The following is a 27177-nucleotide window of genomic DNA, read 5'->3' on the forward strand; positions in this document are numbered from 1 at the left end:
GTCTTTTTCTAGTTTTTAATGAATAAATTATTGTATTTGTCCGGAAGACTGGCCTTGATAGATCTTCAAACAGATTCTCAACGAGTTACAAATAAATATGGTTGAACCATGCATGTAGTGAGAATAGTTGTTGATTGATTATAATTCTACCATTTCATCATAAATGCCTAATACTTAAACCGTAAAAACTCATAGCCTAGTGATACTATCACATTTACATCAAGTCCAAAACACAATCTAACAGATTCAAATCAAACTGATATTTCGCTTTATACATTACAAATTAATTTCACAACAAGTATGCTTAAAATAAAACTCACGAAGATTCAACATCTTGGCAAAACAATATTTTTCCTTCAGTAATTTTGATTGGTTTACCTACATTTTTGACATTTTTTTTCACTATTTCATCATTATTGCTACAAGAAATAAAGATGTCCGTAAAATTTGTTCTCCTGATTAGTTTATTTTAATGAATATAAACCGGTAAAAAGATGTAGCAGATTAATATATTACTGTTAGTAACAATAATTAGGATACACTAGCCAATATGTAAAATTACTTGTCAAAAATGTGTTCTAACAGATGATTTATGTTCATAACCTTTCTTATATATTTCGTAGAAGTTTTTTTCTTATTTTTGCTTAACTTTACTATTTTTTTCTGAGGTACAATTATAACTATTGTGCTATTGTTTTGTTTTTTGTATTTTGAAGTTTTCTGAATCTAATTTCCTGTAAGATTAGTATTGTCTTAATTTCTTATGAATTTTATTAAAGTGTATTTTGATAACAACTGCTTTTATTACAACAGTTTGACGAACTATTTCTATGGAATCTTTAATGGAAATTCTATCCAATGTTTACGTTGTTTCATCATAGGTGTCTTTGAAACATTTCTCGTGTATCCTAGGACCACCGAGTAAGTAATGCAGTTGTTAGGAAACGGGTACTAGGTAAGGATAACAAATCAATTGATGAAGTAGTGGAACTTCATCAGTTGAGATGGCTGGGACATGTGTTATGTATGCCCAACCACTGAATGCACCGACTTGCGACGTTTCATGGTGTAGAAATAGCTTGGAAAAAAGCTAGGGGCGGCCAGACCAAAGCATGGCACAAATTCATGAAGTCACTGACAAGTGGACTGAGCCACGTTGGTAGGTGTAGACTAACTAGTAAGGGTCCACGACACTATAGCAGCCAATGGTTAGAAACGTTGAATGACATGGCTCAAAATCGTTTGCAATGGCTCAGGTGCATCCACTCTTTGTGTTCTCCCGAATTGTAACCTTCTGAATTCTCCTTGTCTCTTTTTTTCTCTTTCCAGATTTATTTCACTGTATTATACTCTTTGAATAACATCTTCAAAGCTTAATCTTTCCGATTACTGCCTATACTTTTACTACCTCCATCACTATGGGATTTGAATCAGCAATTGTATCTCTGTGCTAATTTGGTGTGGCAACTCGAACTGATATGCGTACGTATAAAGCACTACGTCGTTTCTGATTGAACTGACTTCTTTAATCAAACGTGTTAGTGTTGAACTTGTAATGCCTGAAGTTTATATGAAGTGATTCAAGTTAGATTGTGAAGTTATATCTTAAATCAATCGATAGTTTTGACAGTCAAGTCTTTTCATGGGAATATATTTCTGTAATATTGTAGTAAACGAATACCTAGGTGGGGACAAACAATTTATCGTTTATCATAAAGTTACAGAAATTTTCGTAAAATATAAGAACTATACATTGAGTGCTTCATTTGTAAATCTTTCATCAATTATCCTTTACATTCTGTCTGATTCTTCCAATTCACAATTCTTTCCTTTTCATTTTCCTGTTTTCTTCTTAGCCTTCTTCTGTCAACTGTTCAACTTTTGACTGGTGTAACACACTACCTATGTCTGTCGATATAAGTAGCATACACCTCAACTATTCGATTTAGCTTATCCAAACATTTATCCACATTTCACAGAGCTAATCAGTTTAATTCTGTGAATTATCTAGATGATAGGAAATAACTTGTGTAAATCACGATAAAAAAGCATCTTCATCTACTGATCGCGCTGTAATATGAAATGATATATTGGATTGATGCGAAACTATTTCTGAAGTCGCCACGTACAAAATATCATAGGCTATTCTGAAGGTTTTAAAGCTAATACCTAAAAAGAAATTTAATTTCAAATATTATTCACTTTGAAGAGTAGTCTTTCCTCTCATCTTTATTCGAATGATGTAACTAAAGATATTGTTATACACTGAAGTTCCTTTCTATTGTTACTTATTATCAGTAAAGCTAACAAAACAACAAAAGAATAAATAACTAATACCTATTATTTAGGATAAAGTAAGTACCGAAATGGTTTTAAAATAATATTAATTTATAACAACGTATTAAATTTTTAGATTTGTCCCATTTTATTATGTAGCTGATTCCGTCATAACTCAAGATGTCGAAGAAGGAATTTTGGTTCGAATTTTATGCAATGTAAGTAGTGATGAGAAACCTGATGGTGCTGGTCCATTTCGATACGAATGGCGTAATCCAAATGGTACATTAGTTGGAACTCAATGGAAATTAGAATTGGGCCACATCAAAGTACATGAATCAGGCATATATGTCTGCCGTGTTTCATACGAATTTGACAAAAGACAAATGTCTACCAGTTCAGCAACAAAAATAAATGTTATTCCACGTAAGTTTTTCTTCATCTTCTATTCTCCATAAATCTAATGTAGTAACATCAATTTTATCTTTTATTTTATCTTTTGCTATCATAAAAGTACGTTTATTATTGTTTGGATTCGGTTCATTGACTCAGTATCTCGATCCAGCTATAGCATCTGAGCTAATTATTTGCCACCTGATCAACATATCTCACACGCTTCTTTTAGTTCATAGCACAGACAAATTACGTATAGCCCAAAAGAACTGAGAAACTTGTGGCGTACCTTCCAAAAACTATAAGTTTATCATCCTTTTTAACCATGCCATAACCTACGTATGTCTTTTGTGAACAAATAAAACTAGTTTTAAACTTTATTTCAATAAATATTTAGATAATACACATTTTCTACAACGTCATATTTGTGTTATTCTCAAAGTAGACTACAGTATTATGAAAAGCCTACCAGAACTAGATAGAATTAATTATGTATCGTGATATTAAATGCATTGAGTGACATTTAACTTAATATACTTAGTAGTTACTATAAGATAAAATATTTGTTCAGAATCAGTTATAGTTTCAGTTTGGAAAGGACAGGAGGCTTGATGACATGTGTTAGTCCTGACAATGATGGTCTCTCAATTGATCCAACTTTCTTTTGAAAGAGTTGTCGGATGGAGTCTCAACCACGTGCTGAAGTGATGAATTCCACTCGTTGATAATTCGATGGAAAAGTCGATAGTCAGCTGACAAATAATTTGTTCTGGGCTTGTGAACTTTTATGGAGTGTTCTCGTAAATTCTCTGTTTTGGAAGACAACAAAAATGAGGGCATATCAGATGCAAATTTATCACTAAGCAATTTGAAAACTGTAATTAAGTCGCCTCTAGTTCTTCGATATGACAACGGGAATAGTTTTAGCTTGGCCAGTCGAGTATCATACGGGAGCTTCGCTATTCCGAGAATCAGTTTAGTTGCTGTTCTCTCAACATTTTCCAAAAGCTTACCGTCTTTTTTTAAGCAGGGGCTAGCCGCTTGTATGCAGTACTCAAGTTTAGTACCCATGAACACTGCATACAAAGTCAAAAAAGTTTTAGCGTTCTACGTATTGACCAGAGGGTTCTTAAGCCTTTGGCGGCTATCGCACGGCAGTATGCAGTAATCTTTTCGTCTTGGCTAACGATGACTCCGAAGTCATTTTACGTCTGGACAACAGGTAGCTTAGTATTATTCATCATGTATGTATCTGTACCTTGGTGACCAATATGCATCACAATACACTTAAAAGTATTTATAGGCAACTACCAGGTTTGAGATCCTTCAGATAATTTCTTCCGGTCATTTCGGAGTTCTAAGTTATCACCCTTACATTGTATCGTTCCCCAAATCTTGACACCGTCAGCAGATAGCGAGACTGGTGATGATAGGAGACGAGGAAGGTCATTTACATACAAAAGGAATAACAGTGGCCCCAAAACAGTACCCTGAGGCACTTCATTAAGCGCAGTTCCCCAGCTAGACAACTTTGAGTCCACCCATACTTTTTGTTGCGCCCAACTAGGAAGTCTTTTATCCACATCAATAGATTGCATTCAACCCCGACATTTTTTTAGCTTATATAACAGCCGGTTGTGCGCAACTTTGTCAAAGGCTTTGCTGAAGTCATTGTAGGTTACGTCTTTAGGTAACTTTTGGTCTTTAGGAGCGCACCAGCTTTCACGAGCCACTAATAAGTTAGTGAGACAGGAATAACCTATTGTAAAAACATGCTGCTTTCCTGAAGTACTTGTATGTAATTATATTTTTAATAAATTTTCAGTAATGTCTATTTATTCTATATTAAAGATTCCCATTGTGAAAATTAGAACAACACATATAAGCGAACAATTGTTTTCAATTAGATCGTCATCAGGCTTTACTCTAATATACATGAATATTTATACGAAAATGTTAAACCAATCAAGGCAATATGGGTCAACAATCACAATGAAATAGAATAAGTCTCTACACATAATAGGTAAAAGTACAAGTTTATAGTAGGAAGACAGGTGAACTGATAATAGTAAGAATAATAAAATACAATAACAAAACTCTTATCAATTGTTAAACTTCACAGATTGAAATCATGAGTCAGTTGAAGCTAGACCACCATTGAAAACCTGGAAGCACTGGACGGCCGTTTCGTCCTAGTATGGGACTCAGCAGTGCGCATCCACGAACCCGCACCACGCGGGGCTCGAACCCGGGACCTACTGGCTTCGCGCGCGAGCACTTAACCACTAGACCACTGAGCCGGCATCCAACGGTGTTAATGTCTAACTACAACCAATCCACGAAGTTGCGCCACCGTACACCATTGTCTTCAGTGAGTTCCTATCTCACAACAGACCTGGTTGAACTCCACTGGTAACGGCTTCTCACTAGAACTTCGGGAGTTTTTCCTGAAGTCAGTCACTAGTGAGCAGTTGATTATTATCAGAATGGGTTTTGTGGAGATTTTTTAGAAATTTCACAGATTGAAATCATGAGGAGTCCCATACTAGGACGAAACGGCCGTCCAGTGCTTCCAGGTTTTCAATGGTGGTCTAGCTTCAACTGACTCATGATTTCAATCTGTGAAATTTCTAAAAAATCTCCACAAAACCCATTCTGACAATTGTTAAACGTTGGCAATAGAAGGTCAAACAAACGTGGGTAAATAGACTAGGAATAGTAATCACAAAACATTAAAATCACTACGTAATAAGATTCTGTGATGTGCAAGAACAGGTCAGAGGTTGTTTGGTGTTATAATCAAGGAAACAATGGGGATGGGTGGTACAATATTTGAGTGGAGTTTAGAGAGAGAGAAAGATAATATAAATTGTGTGACAAATTTTAGAGGTAATGAAGAGTTTACATAAGGTTCATGGAATTAGAAAACTGATAAGATAGGTTACGTAATTGAATAGAATTTGAAGAGTTCACATAATTTAAGAGAATCAAGTGAGTGGAAATGTATGAGTGAAGGGGTGGTTTAAGAATTCAGCAATGGAAGAGGAATATAACACAAACTGAACATTAACAAAATAAGACTAATGACCAAAAAAAGGATTACCAGGGTAGTAATAAGTGTATTACTGTCTCCTTTTGAATACATAGATCCGGTTTGAGTTTTTTTATCACGATCGCTTCAGTTGTATAGTGAATAAAATAATTTCTAATGAATAAAGAATGACAGTGGAAATATTACAAGGAAAATAATTTGATAGTTGAATACTGTTTTTAAATTTCTAATCGTGACATAATCTTCCAAACTACCCTTTTTTAACTGAGAATCAAAGGTATTGTAATGTATGAGAACACAAGCGGGGACAAACAAATGTATCTTAATCCAAAATTAAAGAGATTTTCCGTAAAATGTAGAAATCATACGCTTAGTACTTCATTTGCAAATCCTTCATTAAGTGTGTTAAAACTTCATCATTCTTTCATTGTTATAACAATTACTCTCTTTTTCCGTTCTCTTTGATCACATCTTCCAAACTTCCTGCTGCTAGGCATTCCACTTCTGACTAGTGTTATATACTACATATATCGACATAAGTAGCATACACCACAGTATTGCTACAAAGTTACATAAAATTGAATTGTTGATTGTATGGTTTGTTACTGTTTTATACTTGATATTAATCAAATTCATCTTGTTTATTTGCATGACAAGCAGACGGAAGAATATGGATTTAACAATAATGAGGATTTAACTGAAACTGAAAACTTTTATTCTGTGCCTAGTTTCTACCAGATAGTGAAAAGTGACTAATAGGTTAGTCGTAAATCTCATGTAATACACAGAAAAATCTACAATAGATAATAACAGTGGTTTATGAAGTGAAATGTATTATCTTAGTAAATAACGAACTCAGGGTGAAAGGAATGTTAATGTCTTTGAGATTTCTTTGCTTTTGATAAAGGCTATACACATTTTCATTGCTGTTTAGTTTCTGAAAACGTTTTTCAAAGAAGCTAAGCATTCCTAACTAATAAAATGTTTGATACAGTATAAGTAATGAAACTTCCTCATTCACTTTGTATTCAGACCAAACTACGGCCTAACCAGTGTACTTAAATCTTAGAAAGTAGATCACCTTGTAAACCCATTATAAGGTGATACAATGACTCTTTATTCTTGGGATTTAAATAAATGATTCGATAAACAAGTTATACGTCTGATAGTCACCACAAAGAGTTGTGTATCTGAGTTCTGTGGAATTCATGGTATTGTATGATTGATATACAGTTTGTTTGCTAGAAACATTCACTATGACATTCGATTGACCAACTATGTGGTTACATTGCATCTAAAAAAAACAACCTCAGAGGTCAATTTACATAAAATTTAGTATGAATGACAAAACTAAGAGAAACTTGGATCTGTCCCGCCCCTTTAAAACTAAGTAATGTAGTAATCAGAAACAATGATAATATACCTGTTCAATCTGTTGGCTACAATAGGTGATAGTCGTAGAGCGAAAAAAATTCATAACACTTTCAATAGAAAATTTTATGATCTCATCATTCTGTACCAACTTTTATATCCACCCGGGTATAATATATTATTATACTAAGTTCATTACTAACATGCTTACTTTCCCGATATTTATACGTCAACTGATCGAAGTTAATATGTTTCTTAGTCTAACTACTTTCGGTGTCCAAGACTTACCATTTTTAAGTTTGAGTTGGAATCATTTAGATATAATGGCGGTAATTTTTTTTGATGAGTGGTAATGGAAATAATAAAACATGATAAGGCTCACTTAAAAATTGTTATTCCTTATGATATCGTAGTGATCCAAACGATAACACTTCCTGTTGGGTGCTATGATCTATTTGGATTCAAATAATAGATTGTTGATCAGCTGGTTTATTTCCTCAAGTGGACATTTGTGGTTATTAATGGATCAGCTTGTAATGTCGGTTATTATGTTAAGCCCATATAGCTTATTCTAGCTTCTGGACAGGCCAATTTATCCATTCATCTTGAGTCACGTTTTGACCATGTTAATTATTCACTTATTAACCCTGACTGTTTTTATTTGAGTGTATGTGTATGTGTACAACTTATGCAATTCACATGTTTGTAACTTATTTTTGTTCCACTGTAAATTCGATTAACTCTTCGTTAAATGGGGTTGGCTCACATGTCTTCTCCACCGCGCATCATTTCGCTCCGCTCTCTTCTCTTCGCTGTCTTCGCTTCGTTTCTTCGTTCGTTTGTCTCGATCAAAAATTGTACGAAATATACGTATTACAAAAGTCCGTTCTCGTATTTGACTTATTTAATTCCGTTATTCACTAACATGGATTAAGTCGATAAATATATACGAGAATAGTCAGGATGCATATTTCGACAGCAATCATTTATACAATCTAATTGGAGTCAGATAAAGGGCCACAAAAAGCTGAACTCTGATATTCTTCACAGTATGTGGATTATGATGAATGTTAGATGTTATTGAGATCACTATCCAACCTAAGTGAAACAGTCACTGTAGTCATCACTAGTCTACAAATTCAGGACCAAATTATCTAGTAGACGCTTCGAACAAAACGTTCAAATTGCCATAGGGAAACAGGTGGAAAAATTCCGTTTTAATAAAAGCAGTAATGAAAGATAGTTTAAATGCTTCTTATGGTATTTCTTAGGTTTATTTTTCTGATGGATTTTCATAAATGTTTTTAAATTGTCTATGACATATATAATGTACCAAGCGTCCCCCTATTTCGGCTTATAATTCTCCCACTGACCATTTATTTTCTAACGACTGCATATGTATACATATTAATGCTTAAACCTCCTCTTTTTTGTATGAAACGGTAACCAACTTTAATGTTTAGTTCGCTATATAGAGAAAAGGCATAAAAACGTAGAATTCTAAAGAAGTAAAAAATTGTATTTTAATGAACGAAAACACAGGTGCGGATAACCAAATTTTTTTCTTAGCAGAGAATTACAGAATCTATTGGTAAAATCTGGAAACCATGTATCAAATGCTTCATTTGAAAAATTTCATCATTTGTCCTTCACATTCTGTATGATCTATCCGAGTCACAATTTCTTTCTATTCCCGTCTCTGTTTTTCTTGTTCAACTTGATCTTCCTAGCCATCTTTCAGGGTCCTCGCATCTGATTGTTATTACGTACTACTTATATCTGTCAACATAAGTAGCGTACACCACAGTATCAGCAGAAATTTTAAAACTAATCATAGGTTAAAAGTAGCTGAATTAAACGAGATTAGCAGTATAAATTTGTGGAGGACATTGAATTTTACTGACATCACAAATCGGTTTAAGTAAGAAGCTGTGATCGGTAGAGTTCAATCTTGTCCCACCAGAAACAATGGAAGAAAATCGCGCAATATTATGGAATGATTCATGTTAAACATACAGCATTGAATGCCAACACAGTTGTCTATACGTTGAGCGTTCTCTCGTCGGACCCGAGGTCTTTGTTTCGATTCCTGCGTGCGGAGATGTGTATGCCCACTACTGAAGATTTACATACTAGGAAGAAACGGTCGTCCACCAGTTCCAGGTTTCAGTAGTTGCCAAAATTAGTTCGGGTCATGATATCAACAAAATATGATTAGTCGTTGATTTTGCATAAATATATCACTAACTCATGAATTGGAATAAGAAACTTGTTGAAGAAATGGGATGATCAGTTTAATATTGATATGATTAGACTTTAAATAATGGACCAAGCAAATAATATTGAAACCGGTTAAACAAAATAAGGAAGGACAAACAACCAAATCATCTTCATGTCGGTGAATTGATTAATGATACTGATAGTAAAATAACCGTATTAATCAATCCACATATTATAACAAACTGTATTAGTAGACGAATATTATTTCTAAAAAATACGACTTTACTATGCATAAATTTTAATGAAAAAGGTCAAACATTTTATTAGAGAATTAATTAGAATTAATGTTCATAACACAATCCAATCAATATATAATGAGAGGTATCATTGAATGTCAAACTGATTATTAACTGAAATGTACAGTATTATAAAAAGTGTATACAGTAACATTTAAACAGTTTCTAAGGGAAAAATGATTCATATAAGTAGCCTTATCATTTGATTAAGATAACAATGCCTTATGATGAAAAATATTGATTCCAGTTAACATATGAATAATGAAAAATAGTTTAGTACAAATCAATGATTTTAATCAGTCAACCACATATAGACCAAATGTATATGGTATCCTCAAGGTATAATCAAGCCCTTATTTTGTATCCAATACCTTTACATATGAATATATGATGACATATTGGATTATGTATCGGAATCAGTACAGTATTCATTGTAAAAACTGCTAAAGTTATAGCAGTTCATATTTTGGGGTTGATATTATAAAAATTAGCACTTTTTTTCCATTTCTGTAGTTATTTCCAAAGCTAAAACTTACAGTGTAGACCTTTGGCAATCTGTTATATCTTTAGTTATACGATTATGGTGAAATACGATTGCCAATTACGATACGTTGAACTAAACACCCAGACTAATGACGCATGAACCTCTACAAGCAGCTTAGGGTTTTTATTGGTCTACTGAGAATAATAGCCACTCTGTTAATTTAGTCGCTTTAGTCCAGAACGCCAATATCAACCTTCTCCATACCAATCATATCTTTCAAGCATTCTTGGGATATATACAACTAAAATCAAACCATATCACAACATTAAATAGAAACATTTGTACATAATCATGCCAAAAGTGACTGTGATTTTGAGAAACTGTTACTAATAGATTATGAATATTTCAAGAATGGTAAATCGTATGATAATAATCAATAGATGAAATAAAAGCCTATAATGAAAGGAATATTAATATACATATAATATAGTTACTTAATAGTCATACAATAAGAATATACATATGATATTTGTCCATAAATGATTACTAGCGATACCATTCATTTATTCTCGTACCGGATATAACACAATCGTCAATCGGTCGTTCAATATTTAATAAAACATTTTTTGATTGATTAATTATACAATTTTTTTAAAAAAAACTTATCTCATGGGGATAACTGTGCACATAATTAACGCTTTCATATTTTTGAAATTAAACCTTTTCTGTGTATTTTTTGTTGTGAAATAGTTTGATAGAACTAGTTAAAAAGATTCGCTGAATTCAAAGTTGGAAAAGCCTTTTCGTTAAAAGAACATACTAGTGCAGGTACTACCCTAAGTACATCACATACACAAGACCAAAATGCTTCTGGCTAATAAGCTGACATACAACTTTTAATAAGGATTGTTATTGTTAAATTTGAATTCAACACGTGCCCTATTGTTGTTTTAGATACATTAGTTCCAGTGTTCTGTCGTGGTACGCTCAACTTTGGTATGATTATTCGTATTTTTCAAATTCAGTAATTAAAAGATTTAGAATATTGAAGAACATATCTTTCAAACAATATTGTTCAATATATATATATATATATATATATATATATATATATATATATATATATATATTGTTGAATTCATGGGTGAATTAAAGCTAGACCACCATGAAAACCTGGAAGTACTGGACAGCTGTTTCATCCTAGTACGGGGCTCCTCAGCAGTGCACATCCATGATCCCGCCCCCGCGAGATTTGAACCCAGGACCTGTCGGTCTTGCGCACGAACGCTTAACTTGTAGATCACTGAGTTGAGATCCAATGGTATTATTGTCTAACTTCAACCAATCCATGAAATTTCACTACCGTTAACCATTGTCGTGAGTGCGCACTGCTGAGGAGTCCCATACTGGGACGAAACGGTCATTCATTACTTCCAGGTTTTTCATGGTGGTCTAGCTTTAATTAACTCATGAATTCAACTATTAAATTGCTAAAATCACCATAAAAACCTGTTCTGATAATACATGAGTAAAGTAATAAAGCTGGATACATGTTAAAAACAATAAACTTATCTGATTTTTTTAGCTTAAGTGAAACGTATAGACATAAAATAGAAGTAGATATCGAAACATAATTTTGTTCATTAATTTCAGATACTTTTATAATCATATTTGCTTCTAATATACTACTTGCTTACGGTAATATTGTATAGCTTGTCTAAATCACGTACTTTAGTTTCTCCTGCCAAAAGATTACGGAAATTCTACGACTTGTTGATTTCTTAAATTGTTCAGACTAATCTCATGGTCATGTCATCTGTAATTAATCGGTAATATTCAATTGCTTTTATGATTTTCTGATGTGGTAAATAATTCGACAAATTTTCAATTTCTTCCTCATAGTCTAGATTTCGATTATATAATATCTTGTAGATTAGATAAGTTGCTTACTTAATGTTGTCATATTCACGATTTGTCGTAAGCTTTAAAGGAAGATAATCTTTTTCTAATTTCATTTAAATATTATAAACATAGAAACGACAAATGCAAAATTGTTAATCTAACGAGACTATCAGGGATTTTGATTTAATCGCTCTTGTCTCCTCACTTAATTTTTAGTTGGAAAACTACAGTTCAACTTATTTACTTTTCCTCTAGGTTAAGTTATTACCATAGAAAAAAATTACTCGAAATAAATCTGTGGTTGTTGACATATACATCGTGTTTAATCTTCATTGATAGCAACCGATGGTTAGAGACCCTGAATGATATGGCTCAAAATCGTTTGCAATGGCGCAAGTGCATCCACTCTTTGTGTTCTCTCAAATTTTAATCCTCTGAATTCTTCATGTCCCTTATTTTCTTTCCAAATTTATTTCACTGTATTATACTCCTTGAATAACATCTTCAAACCCTAATGTTTCCGATTACTGCTTATGGTCTTACTGCCTCTACCACTACGGAATTTGAGTCGACAACTGCATCTCTGTGCTAATGTGGTGTGGCAACTCGAACTGATGTACGTACGTACGAAGTTCTACGTTGTTACTGACTGACTGACTGAATCTTCATTGATGCCACAGATGGTTTGCTTCATTCACTTAAAGTTGTTTAAGAATTTTTGTGAATTTTAGTCATCAGTATTATTTAAAAATCGGATGAACTTTTTTAAAATACACAAATACCTTGAACTGTGTTATTTTGGTCAGATTTTACCAAGCGGACGTTAAAAACGTTTCGTAAACTAACAGTTACTAGTATTCCCAGTGCCCATTTGTTTACTGCAGTATCAGTAATATTCTGAAATAGACAACTACTTTATAAGTATCTCAAGTTATTCTGTTTATAAACATATCGAAATATTAGTCTGTAATAATGTCAAATCTTTGGTATTACTTTTATCGAATAGGTGCCGGTGTAATATTTCCAGGAATTCGTGGAAACGTATTAGAAGTTTTAGAAACAGGTGATATTTTGCAAGAATGTCAAGTGGTCAGTGCAAAGCCATCTCAGTATAACTTTCAATGGTTTGGTCCAGATGGTCGTTTAATATCTAATTCCGCATTTCTTCAAAGAGACTATATAACAAGACAACGAGATGAAGGTATTTACCGATGTGTGGCTAGTCCAGTTGAAGAAGGGAGATTACAAGTCGAGAATAGCCTAATTGTAACAACAGCACGTAAGATTGATGATACTGTTTATATTCTCAACGTTTAGTTTGTTCAAATATGTACAATTATATTTTATGGGGCATAAGAAAGACGTCTTACTTCTAAAGCAGAAAAGAAAGTTTAGTAAATTGTAAGCGAATTGTATTCGACTTGAAACATTTATTCATTGCTAAGTACGTTGATAAATTTACTGTGGAAAAGGAAGATAAGCAAAACCCCAAAAAATGTAGCAAGAGTCGCGTGGTTCAATAAATATTCGGAAACAAAAATGGGTACCGGAAAAGGGAAACTACACTGAATCGCAAGATTTCTCCAAACTCGTGCTTTCAGTAATTTCTAGTTTTTAATGATTTTCTACTTTTGTACTGAGAAATGAAGTTTCTATTAGTAATGAACTAGCTAAGACCTAAATATTTACTATTGCTATCATAATATCATTATTCAACTACAGAAAGGTATTTTGTAGCTGAGGATTCATACTTGATTATTTATTTGATCTAGACTTTTGTTTATCATAGTTATTCGTAATTCATTACAACTGTTAATCAGTGTACTTTAAATGTATACTTCAAGATCACTATTAGATTTCACTGATAATATAGGTGAATTTTCAATAATGTATGAAAAGAATTTATTTTTTATAGACTGGTATTCAACAGTAAAACTCTACAGTCCATGATTCCTAACATTTTGTTCTTCTTCAGCACTACGTTTCCAGATTACAACCATAGAGGAGGACTTAAATATTGGAGGTTTTACACATCGCCGTATAGTACCAGTTGATTCATCTAAACCAAATCTTACTACTCGTGAAACTTTTATATACCAGTGGCTAGACACAGAAATGAATCCAATTCTTGATTCGATGGGGCCAGATTTACGTATCAAGTTTCAAAGTCCTTCAGATTTTGGACGGTATTCAGTTCGTATCACTGGATTGAATTCTGGCTATCAGAGAGATCTGAGTACTTATATTACTATGGATGGTAAGAATTGGAAAATATATGATCATATGAAGTTGTTTAATCAGTTTTTCATGTACCTAACAGTCAATGATTATAATTCAATTTAATTTAACAGGAATAGTTAAATGAAACACATAACTTAATGTAAAAAATCGGTAAGCTACATTACCTGTTTAATTTCACGAAGATTTACACGTATTTCTACTTATTATTTTTTTCATTTCACCCAAGTCCACTGTCATGTTCTTCAAAAATACGACAGACAACGGTAACGTTGCTAGTACAATTAACCCCCTTTTGATGAACTCAATATCATCTGTAAGATTTTAATGAAGAAATAACAAGCTAAAATGTAGTTCTAAGTATCAAAAACGCGAAAAGAAAACCTTAAAAATTTTAAATGTAATTATTAAAACTATTGAATTTTATTACAGGTCGAAATGGTGAAGTAGAACCAACTTATTCTGTTGTAATTCGAGAAATTTCTGGTCCCCTTTATTTAAATGCACGATTAGAATTGGAGTGTTCTCCAAGACCACCAAATTCAGCTGCTAGAATTAATTGGCTTGGTCCAGATGGAATGGTGGTTTCCGATTCTAGTAATATAGTATTTGAACGTTTCCAACCTCATCATCAAGGTAGATACACATGCCAAATCTTACTACCGAATCAAATTATTTTACGTCAAGTACGTTCACTAAAATTTAATTTCCCTAATAATATTTAGAGATAATTGTTTTGGCAATTTTAAATAACCAAATGTCAGAAACTCAATTTTATGCTTAAAACAGTACGGAATTCCTATCAATTAATCATATTCCGTAATTACCATTACCATCTACCTAATAGCTGAACTGATAACAAATTTCAAACCAAATACTCAGAAATTATTTTTCCAATTATGGAATTCAGGCGATAGTCTTGATAACAAAGTAGCAGTATTTGGGACCATCTAACTACCACATCGTGGTGAACAGAGTCACAAGTTATCATGAGTTGAATAAAGTTTGAACAAATAATTTTATCGAAATAGATATAAAACTATGATATGGATTTAGTTTGAAGAGTTTAGAAGGCTCGTTTAATTTTCAATCTGGAAAGCTATTGAGAGTCAAAAGGACAGTGGCATATTACTTGCTAGACTACTTTGATTGATTACTGGTTTAATAAAGGATATTTAATGTTAGCATTATGAAAAAGGTTGAAATTAATAATGCTTTAGCTGACATTCGTGATTGATTTTCTCTCTCCAATCTATTAGAGTGTAGAATTGGTTGTTTCCGGGACATCAACAGAAATTCCAGAACCTGACAGACTCTATACAATTCGAATTATTCAGTCACCTACATATTTCAGATATAATGATGCTGTACACCTACAATGCATTGTTTCTCCTACACCCCCATTAGTATCATATGAGTGGTTTAAAGATGGCGTGCTTATTGGACGACAAGCAGATATCCATATACAGAGATTTACCCCAGATGATGTTGGTCGGTATCAGTGTGTTGCCCGACTTGACAGTATGGTACTTACCTTTAACAGTACGATATCTATTGACGATGGTACAGGTAAGCCTTAATAAAACTTTATTCAAAAATCCTGGATTTATTTTACCAGGAATTAAATGTTTCTGCATAGCCACTTGAAAAGAGTCTTGAATTCCTCAAAAGTTAGCAATTATTATTACCTAAATTTCACGTGAAAAAAGAAATTAGTTGTTTCTTACTACACTAATTGTTTAGTTCATTGTTTTACTCATGTTAAGCTATCACCAAACTTAAGTGCTAATCTAATTAATTATATTGATAAGATATATATATTGAAATCAAACACTATGTTGAAATAAAATGGTAGTTGGGGTTATTCAATAGGTAAACCTAAGTTTCGTGCTACTTGACAATCTTCAGCAAGGTGTACCTGCAATCTTGAAGGAGCTGATACTGCCAGGCGGGTTCGTTCCTATGTTATCCAGCTACATTGTCAGAGACGTTACCATTGAACTATCTGCACTAAGAAGGACCTGACATACATGACATTGATCACAGCTCAGTGATCAATCAATTGTAAACATAAAATACTCTATCATTTGAATGTAATATACTACACAGATGAACATTTTTTTCAATTATCATAAGTGAAAAGTTGGAAATACTACTGAACTCCTTTTGTAAGCAAAGATGGCTAGTGGCTAGCAGTGGAATCCAGAACATGCGTTTCGTCCTATTTGGGACTCGTCAGCTGAATGTACCTGCATCTCAGAGTTTATGTTCACTTTGGGACTCGAACCCAGTACCGTTCACTTCAAACGCCATCGCGTTATCCACTCAACTACTGAGTCCTGATAGCCACTTGCTTCTGTAATGGGTGAGCTGAAATTCACTTGGTAATGTTTGACTTGTATGCACAGTATGCACATTGCCAATGACAGACTGATCAATCGCAGTCTTAAACCTCAATGGGAAGATACAAGCCAAACAATACAAAGTGAATTTACTATTGAACTCATTATAAACATGAATGATAATCATAATTATTTATTTAGAACTACAAGGTTTCAATGAACTGAACGAACAACATCCAAGAAATGGTACATTTTTTTTTTAACAAAAAAACTATTTTTTTTAGCTTGGTGCATAATGATGAATTCTCGATGTTAATTTCTTTGTATCTATCCATAATAATTTTTCCCAGACATTTAAAATAATTTTATGGAGGGTCATTAAATTAAACTAGAAGAAATAAAAATTTTTAAACAGTAATCTTATTTTATTAAAACCTGTAAGTAAGTGATCATATCGAGACAATCCGCTCAGATCGTATACATAACAGTAAAGAATAATCAATTGTAGTCCATTGACATCAATAATAGAAAAACTAAAACCCTTACTTACAGCTTTATACCAGATTAACAAGTTAATGACTATCTGAACTCAGCTGCTCTGAGAAAAATGGGTTAAAGTTTAGACGAAAAAATCAATGGTTTCAAATTTCTTTCTGAACAATAAGATTCGAATCCCATTCAATTAAAGGAGGCTAAAATAAGATGTAACATACGACTTAACATCCACTGTTAGATATGATCAAACATACTGGGTGTTGAACATTTCTTTAAAGATCACAAAATAGGAAAGGAATATATACGATCAAGTGAAACATAGGTTAATTATCTTCGCAGATACAAAGTAGACTACATTACTCCGTCAGCTGAGATTATAAATCAGTATCCACACGGCAGTTTTTAATATGTGTGTAATTGATGTACTCAGTCATTTATATGAAACGTCAAGAGTAATTTTGCTATGATGATAACACTGAAATTTCATGAAACGTAGACTATGATCACCAATTGTCACTTCTAATGATTTACTGTATCAGAATGGGTTTTGTGGAGAGTTATAGAAATTTCACAGGTTGAAATCATGAGTCGATTGAAGCTAGACCACCATGGAAAACCTGGAAGCACTGGACGGCCGTTTCGTCCTAGTATGGGACTCCTCAGCAGGTACATCCAACTGACGAGCTACAAATAGGACTAAACGTGCATCCTGGGTTCCGTTGCTAGCCATGATCCGTCTCCGTTTATAATTTTTGATAGATAAGGCCCTAAAAAGTTGTTTTGTTTTTTACGCTGTTTCTGTTAAAGAGTTAGTAATAATAGTCTGTTGTGAATAACATTTGGTAGCTTTAGTAATCTTCTCCTCAAACGGTCAATACAATCGATCAATTTCCATACGTTATGTGATGACTAGGAAGCCATGTGACATTACTTTGTTTTTTTTTAATAGCCATGTCAGGCCGTCATCTAAAGAAAAACGTTCTACCTTGGTATTTAAGTCTTATAGAGACCCAATTTATGGTTGTTGAGTAGTTTATTTTCTAGACAATTGCTCTCACTGGAGTACATAACACATAACGTAGCTATTCGAAAAGTGAGAATAAACATTTCTTGATCACTAGTACAAGTGATAATATCTAAATGTATTTCATGCCCTTTCCATTACCCTTATTTTACGATAGTCTTAAGACGATAAATATAAATTTTATTCTGTCACATCTACTTGGGCACTCATAGTTGATACAAGACAAGAGGGTTTTTATCACATCGGAAGGCATTGTTAACAAATATTGATCGATATTTGGAATAATTAAGTTCTCATCAACAAAATATTTACAATTAGCCGATAGTTTTTTTAAAGAAACCCATAGTCACCTCACATTTATTTCTATAATAAACCATTTCAACCAGCAGCTCCCAACTTTCACATCTCCGGTGAAAACAAGATATTTCATGTTGGTAACTTTATGGAACATCTCTTGAATTAATTTAAATAATACATTAAGTTCCAAACGAATTTATTTAACTAAGGGAATGTTTTCAATGATTTTATATTCGAAAATATGTGATCATATATATGTGATAAATTATAGGTCAATGATTAAGTGAATAAAGTTTAGGATTTAGTTAGTCTCTATGTGCATCTTGACTACATAATTTTAAATAAAGAAGTGACCATTAAAGGATATGATTTATCGAACCTGAAAAATGTTCAATCGATAAGTTGAACACAGTCATTATCATTTTTGTCAAGTTGTAAATGATAGACGTGTGTGAATAACACTCATGAATTGTGATTAGAATCAACGTTTTTAGTAATAATGATAAAACTATTCAACATAGAACCATGCTTACAAATGTAGGACTGAAAAGGTAACAAACAAAACCAGCAGAGAAATTATATCAGGTAAAAATCTGTCCTCGCTTACGTTTATACTCATCTCATTCATCTACTATGATGATAACCACGTTTCAAGATCAAGTACTTTATAATATTTAATCAAAATCATCTAAGGTTTTAAGGAATATTTTTAGCTTAGAATGAGGGTGCTTTAAGTGCTGTGTTATCTGAAACAAATTGTATTAACAAACTGTTTAGACCTCAATGAAGTCACCTAAATTCCTGTTAGCAAATATTTATGTGGTCTTTAGAAGTAAATCATAACAACGAATTATATTTAAAATTAAGCAAGTAACGAGCACTAGTGTGTAGTTGATTAAAATACTCATTTCCATCATTGCTAGTAATACATCACTCTCTTTCAAGTCCTGATTTAAGAATAAGTCCACGTGTTTGGTTGATCCTATTAGCATATTTGCTCAGTATTACTTACATATACATACATAATTGCTGTTTTAAATAGGGGAATCTGAAAATATCATTTCATGAGATTATTGCTTTGACTTAATACTTTTAAGTAACTGTAATATATTCTAAGTCTTCTTAACATTTTTATAGGGATATTCATTGTATTCCCATGATTATCTTGTTTCAACATTATATATATATGTATCACAGACGCCATATTGAAAACAAGAAGTATACAACATTTTACTAAACGTATTAGTCGTTATGGCCATAAAATATGTGTATGTCTCTTGGTATCCACAGTTACATTTATTATAATCATGTATTGAATTTCATTAAGAAACGGTATCATAATGTTTAAAAACTTTTTCAAATTTCAAGCAATATATTTTTTTATATCAATCAGTGTTACTGTCCAATAATAAGGTCAGTCATAAACGGATTTATGAAATACAAACAACTCAGTTCATGTCAAATCAACATAAAAGACTATCATTCTAAGGAGTAGCTTATAAAAACAATTTAACCTTTAAAAAAAACAACTAACTCCATTATTTCTATACTCTACAAAGAAGATAAGTAAAAATTAGCTCATGCACATTTAGGTATATAAACATCAAAAATTCCAAAACATGTCACTCTTTCTTATTTTTTTCAATCATAAACAAGTCATTCGGTCATCAGAAACATTGAGATTATTGCGGTAATATAATACAGTATATGTACAGTCATAAGATTGCATATAACATAACAGTCATAAGTTTACCAAATTTGTATGAATTACAAAAGTGATTCAATAGAAACTATGTGAAAAGAAAAGAAATATCATTATCCTGTCATGAAATTTTAGTTTACATTTATAATAATAACGAATGATTACAAAGCAATAATCTAGAAAAGTATCATTTTGAAATTTAGATGTGAACCAATGATTTACGAAAGGAGTTCAATGTAGAAACGTTAAAATAAATGTTAAATTTCAATAGTTGAGATCATGAGTCAATTGAAACTGGATCACCATGGAAAACCTGGAAGCAGTGGACGGCCGTTTCGCCCTCCTCAGCAGTGCGCATCCATCCTAAATTGTTAGAAATTCTCATGAGTAATTAATGAAATCAAAATGTAATTGATAAATCCATCTGTAAATGATGGTTATATCGGAATGATTAAGTTTACATTAAAATGTATGTAAAACGGTAACATCTGTTATCAGTCATTTGCTAGTTCTATTAACTTTGCTTATTATTTGATGAGGTTCAATATATCATAACCTACATTATACAACGCTTTCATTTGTAATTCCGGACAAAACTATCAAAGCATTTTTGACTCGTATTCCCATCATTTTGAATTAGAATGAGAAAAATCTCCTTGAGTTTTATGGAAATCATTTTCTCGCAGTAAAACAGGTAATTCCATTTTCTTATTCTTCGACCTATAACATATCCAGTATTCAATGAAGAAATCAGTAGATCTATTTGCATTATAATAGATGACACAATCAGAAAGTAATCAACAATTTCGAATGAAAACAAAATATGCAACACAAACGTTGATTATCTACATTTTAGATGTTGAATGCGATATTTCTTTTAAGAGAATGTTTCATATACTCACTTATCAGTTATACCATTACTCCTATCTAAACTGAACCTTATAATAAAATTACATAAGATTATGCTCTATCATATTAATCACATCTTCAGTTAGATTATTTATATTTTACTCAAAAAAATTTTTTTTCTTTTGTTTAATTATTTTCAATTAGGAGTGGATTTAATAATGCGACCTAATATCATATATATCCCAGCATTTCATCCATTTGAAATTGAATGTTTATCTATACGTACCGGTTTATCACCTATTGCCATATTTGGTAATGGTGCACCTATTGAATCAGATAATCGATTTACAATTATAAAACCAAATGAACAACGATTAATTATAAAAGCTACAGATGGTTTATCAAGTGTTTATAATGGTTTACGTATTCGGTAAGTGAAAATTAAAAAAAACTTATTACAATCGATAAATTCTTTCTAATATATAAATAAAATCAGAAGGGATTTGTGGAGATTTTAGAAATTCCACTGGTTGAAATCATGAGTCAATTGAAGCTAGATCACCATGGAAAACCTAAAAGCACTGGATGGCCCGTTTTGCCCTAGTATGGGACTCCTCAGCAGTGCGCATCCACGATCCCGCACTGCGCAAGATTCGAACCCAGGAACAATCGGTCTCACGACAGGCGCCTAACCAACTAGACCACTGAGACAGTATCCAACGGTGTTAATGTCTAACTTCAACCAATACAAGAAATTGTGCCACCGTACACCATTGTCTTCAGTGAGTTTATATCCCACAACAGACCTGGTTGAACACTGTTGGATGCCGGCTCAGTGGTCTAGTTGGTTAAGCGCCTGGCGCGAGACTGATGGGTCCTGTGTTCGAATCTAGCGGGGTGCAGGATCGTAGATGCGTGCTGATGAGGAGTCTCATACTAGGGCGAAACGTGCCATCCAGTGCTTCCAGGTTTTCCATGATGGTCTAGCTTCAATTGACTCATGATTTTAATCCGTGAAGTATAAATAAAAATGTTGAAAAACAAATGAGATTTCATTCAATGTTCAAAGAATATAGTATAGTCTCATAAGTATCATTAAATTATGAAATAATGGTTATATAACATAAAATTACTTGATTAAAACAACAAAGAAATATTTATATGAATATTCGTCAATATTAAAATGAATAGTTTGACAAAAATTAGGCATTGAGTATACAGAAGTCATTCTATGTAAAAATTCTATTTGAAATAATATAAGCAATTGAAATTTAAAATAATTTCAACGTTTCGTCCATCAAACTTGTCTGAACTTCTTCAGGGTAATCATCAAAATCATCAAGGAAATATATAACGTTTTAATAATCAAATCAGATCAAATATATACTGTGCTAATCAAATCATATTTGTATGCTGATTTTTAGTGAATAGGATAACATGAGTAAGTTAAATGCGAAACATGTGAAAAGTTCACGATGTGAAAATAAATGACTGAAACGAATTGTGTATGTGTGTATGTATGTGTAAGATTGAGTTATTAATGAATGATATTCCGTGTTGATATGCTGTTATGTAAAGGAAAACTAAAAGTGTAAATTGAAGGTTGAAAAAAAAAGTTTCTGAATCATTGAAGTGCAAGTAAAGATGAGAATCATCAATTACATAATTGTATTGCTAAAAAATAGCTCACATTAATTTCAGTCAAAATAACGATGCATGTAAAATAAACAGGTTGAATAAAGATAGGGTCAACGAATAGTTGCCAAGTAATCGTTAGTTGAGGACCATCCTATCGGTTCAGCCTGTTCTTGTTCGCCTATATATACAGGAGTTTTGCTGCCAATCTTTCTTTGTGAGTGTTAAGATCTTTCTCAAGTATTTTGGTCCCTGAAATTAATCTGATTTATTTTTAGCAATACAATTATGTTTTTGATGACAGATAATTCCCATTTAAAGATTAACAATTAAAAAACACGAAGTTCAGTGAAGGGATCTCTTTTCAACGAATTTATTATCAGGCTGATGATTCTCATCTTTACTTGCACTTCAATGATTCAGAAACTTTTTTTTTCAACCTTCAATTTACACTTTTAGTTTTCCTTTACATAACAGCATATCAACACGGAATATCATTCATTAATAACTCAATCTTACACATACATACACACATACACAATTCGTTTCAGTCATTTATTTTCACATCGTGAACTTTTCACATGTTTCGCATTTAACTTACTCATGTTATCCTATTCACTAAAAATCAGCATACAAATATGATTTGATTAGCACAGTATATATTTGATCTGATTTGATTATTAAAACGTTATATATTTCCTTGATGATTTTGATGATTACCCTGAAGAAGTTCAGACAAGTTTGATGGACGAAACGTTGAAATTATTTTAAATTTCAATTGCTTATATTATTTCAAATAGAATTTTCACATATAAGAAGGAAAAATTGTTCCAGTAAAACAAATGTCAACTACAAAAAAAACGGTTGAGAGAATTACTGAGATTCTTAATTTCACAAATAACAGTTTCAAATTCATTTTGAACATTATTAAATACCAACTAATAAAGATCATTATTATCAGAATGGGTTTTGTGGAGATTTTTAGAAATTTCACAAGTTAGACATTAACACCGTTGGATGCCGGCTCAGTGGTCTAATGGTTAAGTGCTCGCGAGCGAAGCCAGTAGGTCCTGGGTTCGAATCCCGCGGGGGGCGGGTTCGTGGATGCGCACTGCTGAGGAGTCCCATACTAGGACGAAACGGCCGTCCACTGCTTCCAGGTTTTCCATGGTGGTCTAGCTTCAATTGGCTCATGATTTCAACTTGTGTAATAAAGATCATATTTTATTGTTATTCTTCTAAGATTTTTAGTATTGTGTAATTATTGTGAATGAGAATATCGATGCGGAGAAACGATTATATATTAACACAAAATTATAGTTATGTAAAAATCATACTTTATTTGAACAATGTTCATTAATGGTCTCAGACTTCATTATTCTTTCATTTCCATACTCATTATTCTCTGTTCCAATTCTTTCCTCTTATCAACCTTTTACTGACAAGTCTTCTATTTTTGATTGGCGTTATATACTATTTATCTCGATATAAGTAGCACACATCATATAACGATTTAACATCATCGGAAATACAGATCAATAAAATTGTCATCTGTTTTGTTATCCAAACAAGTATTGAAGTTAACTCAGTGAATAAAGGTGTTATTTAAATGAATCATTAAAAAATTGATCGTACCAGAGTGATACGGATCCATGGATCCCATATTTTTATTTTATTAATCCAAATATATATATTTTAGAAGTATGTGAATACATAAGAAGTAGACATTAGTCTAGTCATTAACATCTATTGAAAACTGAAGTACTTTTTTTGACAATTTATTGTTAACATTATCCTTTGTTTAAATATCATAATGTTTATAATATGGGATAGAATGAAATAGTTTCTGAAAACTCTATTAGAATGATATTTATGAATTCGATATAGGATGCTTGAATAAGTAACTAATGATAGAAATGTAATTGTAATTTCATTCAATGAAATTATGGTTTATTTAATTAATGTGTATTTATTGATTTATTGCTATTTTGGTGTTAAACTAATCAAATGGTTAATAGATTCTTTTCTTTTCTCTTTTTTTCCTTTCTTTTCTTATTATCATATTCTCATCATAAATATAAAGTGTTATATAAATCTTTTATATGCACTTTTAAACACAGAGGAAATATCTCTGTACTGATCTCTTTTCGTTAATCAAATATAATGTCTGCAAAAATACGAATACTTTCCCCATAGAAATTCAATATATTCGCTGTATTGCGTAATCAATAGGTAACAGATTTCCCTATCTTAAAATATCATTTTATTTCATTTGAATTTGTTTATCTACCACAGAATATCAAGGCATATGTGTTTCATATATTTCTATTTTGTTTCAACTTGATTATAATTGCGTTTATGATGATAATTGAATAGTGATACAATGATAATATCTAATATAAATTTATTTATAGTATGTTTTTCAATATTTATCAGGTCTACAATTTCTTTTATGTGATATATCAGTGTAAGATTATTGATTGAGACCATGAAACGATTGATGTTAGGCCACCTTTGGAAACCTGGAAGCACTGGACGGCCATTTCGTCCTATTGTGCAACTCCCTAGCAATGCGCATCCACGATCCCGCGAGTGGGATTCGAACCCAGGGCCTTCGGTCTCACGCGCGAACGCCTAACCTACTAGACTACTGAGATGGCATCCAATGATGATCCAAAGGTGGTCTAACATCAATCGGTTCATGATCTCAATCAAAAACCTAATAATCTCCACAACCCCCATAGTAGTAATGTAAGATTAACTGTACAATAGTTATAACTAAACAAACATGCTTATTTAAGCATTTAGGAATTGAAAATCGATGATAGGTATATTTCCTTTCAATGACCTTTGCGTAATGAATCTACTTTAATATATTAGTATGTATTTTTCAAAATCAGTGATTAAATTAACATTAATAAAATAATATTTGGTAAATAGATGTTATAAGAAATTGAAAATTGCTTATTGAACTAATCTCAAAGTGTGGGATCGTTGATGTACCGTTCAGTGCTTTCAGGTTTTTAATGGTGGTCTAGCTTAGATCGAGCCATGAATTCAACTATTGAACTAATACTAAATATTTATGGGAGTGATTCATAGGTGAAGATAATTAGAGTATCTATCATTTTTGAATGTATTATTTGATATTGAAGCCCAAACAAGTTGCCGTCACTTGACGCTGGTAGACAGTGTGAGCAGTTGTTTGGATTTCTTCTGAACAAAAAATTATTTTGTGACCGTAAATAGCGATCGAGTGATTCGTATGAATCATATATATAGTTTTTGAAATTAGCAATAAAATAGTTAGTTAAAAGTGGGAGGAGTGGTGACCACTTCAGTAACTCGATAGGATCCATTGTTAAATTTAAATTGGACGTTGAGAGTGCATTGAAGAAGTAGTTCTTAAACATCGTGTATTGGAGTCAGTCAATCATCTACAACTTTGTATCAGGCACATATATGCATAGGTCCAAGTGCCCATACGTCACTAGCACAAAAAATGAACACCAAATTCATAGAAGTAGTTACTTGAATGATGATAATATACAAAAAAGGATTGCATATAAGATATGATGCACGAAGAAAGATTTAGTTCATAAAAAGAAGGGAATAAAGTAGCTTTAATTTCACGGTTTAAGGGAAAACGAAGAGTGTATACACCTACGCCATTGTGATCGATTCTGAGCCATATCACCCAGTCTACAACTACTGATTACGATAATCGCATGGATCCAAACCAAGTAGTCTGCATCTAACAACATGGCTCAGACCAGAAGTTAGTGACTTTATGAACTGATGCCACGCTATGGTTTGACCACTTCTAACCTCCTTCCATCCGTCTCCAACACTAGTCACCATCGCGCATCATGGTAATCGGTGTTCAGGTATACGTAGCACGTGGCCCAACCATCTCAGTGGATGATGATTTACAACCTCACTAACTGATTTACCATCATTCCCTAATACTCTGAGTCTAATCTCACCATTACTTACCCGGCAATCCCAGCAGATGCAAGCAATATTTCCAAGACAAGTGTAATGAACCACTAGTAACTTACGAGTATTCTTTACCCTTAGTGGCATTGTTTCGTAGCCGTAAAGTAGAACAGAACGAACAGCTGCGTAGTATACTCGTCCCTTAATTAATAGATGAATATCTCACCTTCGCCATAGGTGGTGACGTAAGTTGACAAAAGCCAAACAAGCCCTTGGAATCCGTGCAGATATTAGGGAGCGTAGGTAGAAATGACGTCTATCTTAATCATCTCGAATTCCTACGGATCATGTATGCGTGTTTCGGAGACACAGAATACATCAATCGTACGAGATTTTGGGCTCTTAGACAAGGAGGCCTGCTGGCCGATTTGATTATGGATACAGTGATCTTGAGTGCTGTTAGAGGTATGGGGGTGGTTACCATTTCCCGGTTGCTCACGCCGTGGAAGGGTTCTTCTAGAGTTACCTGAAAAAGTTAGGTCAGAGTTGGTCCTAGTGACCCGAGAGCGTGACCACGGTGTCCAAAGGACATCGACATCGAGTTTGTTGTTTTCAAAATAATCATAGAGTAGACAGATTTCTTCCGTTAGAAGTACATCTG

At 32.7% G+C, this 27177-nt stretch overlaps 1 protein-coding gene across 2 annotated transcripts in view; it reads left to right on the forward strand.

Annotated features, from left to right (window-relative positions):
• LRP2_1 (Low-density lipoprotein receptor- protein 2) overlaps positions 1-27177 on the forward strand; it is a 50363-nt gene that overhangs the window by 14466 nt on the left and 8720 nt on the right. Inside the window, exons 2-8 of one of the 2 annotated variants that reach the window (XM_051208698.1) lie at positions 2437-2703; positions 13002-13274; positions 13971-14252; positions 14666-14919; positions 15493-15802; positions 21147-21372; positions 24661-24809. In XM_051208698.1, coding sequence (XP_051071970.1) covers positions 2437-2703; positions 13002-13274; positions 13971-14252; positions 14666-14919; positions 15493-15802; positions 21147-21372; positions 24661-24670 — 1622 coding nt within the window. In that variant the 3' untranslated portion in view covers positions 24671-24809. The remainder of the gene's footprint in view (positions 1-2436; positions 2704-13001; positions 13275-13970; positions 14253-14665; positions 14920-15492; positions 15803-21146; positions 21373-24660; positions 24810-27177) is intronic. The other variant, XM_051208697.1, reaches the window with a different exon arrangement.

The sequence above is a fragment of the Schistosoma haematobium genome, chromosome ZW, assembly GCF_000699445.3.
Source record: "Schistosoma haematobium chromosome ZW, whole genome shotgun sequence".
Lineage (NCBI taxonomy): Eukaryota > Metazoa > Platyhelminthes > Trematoda > Strigeidida > Schistosomatidae > Schistosoma > Schistosoma haematobium.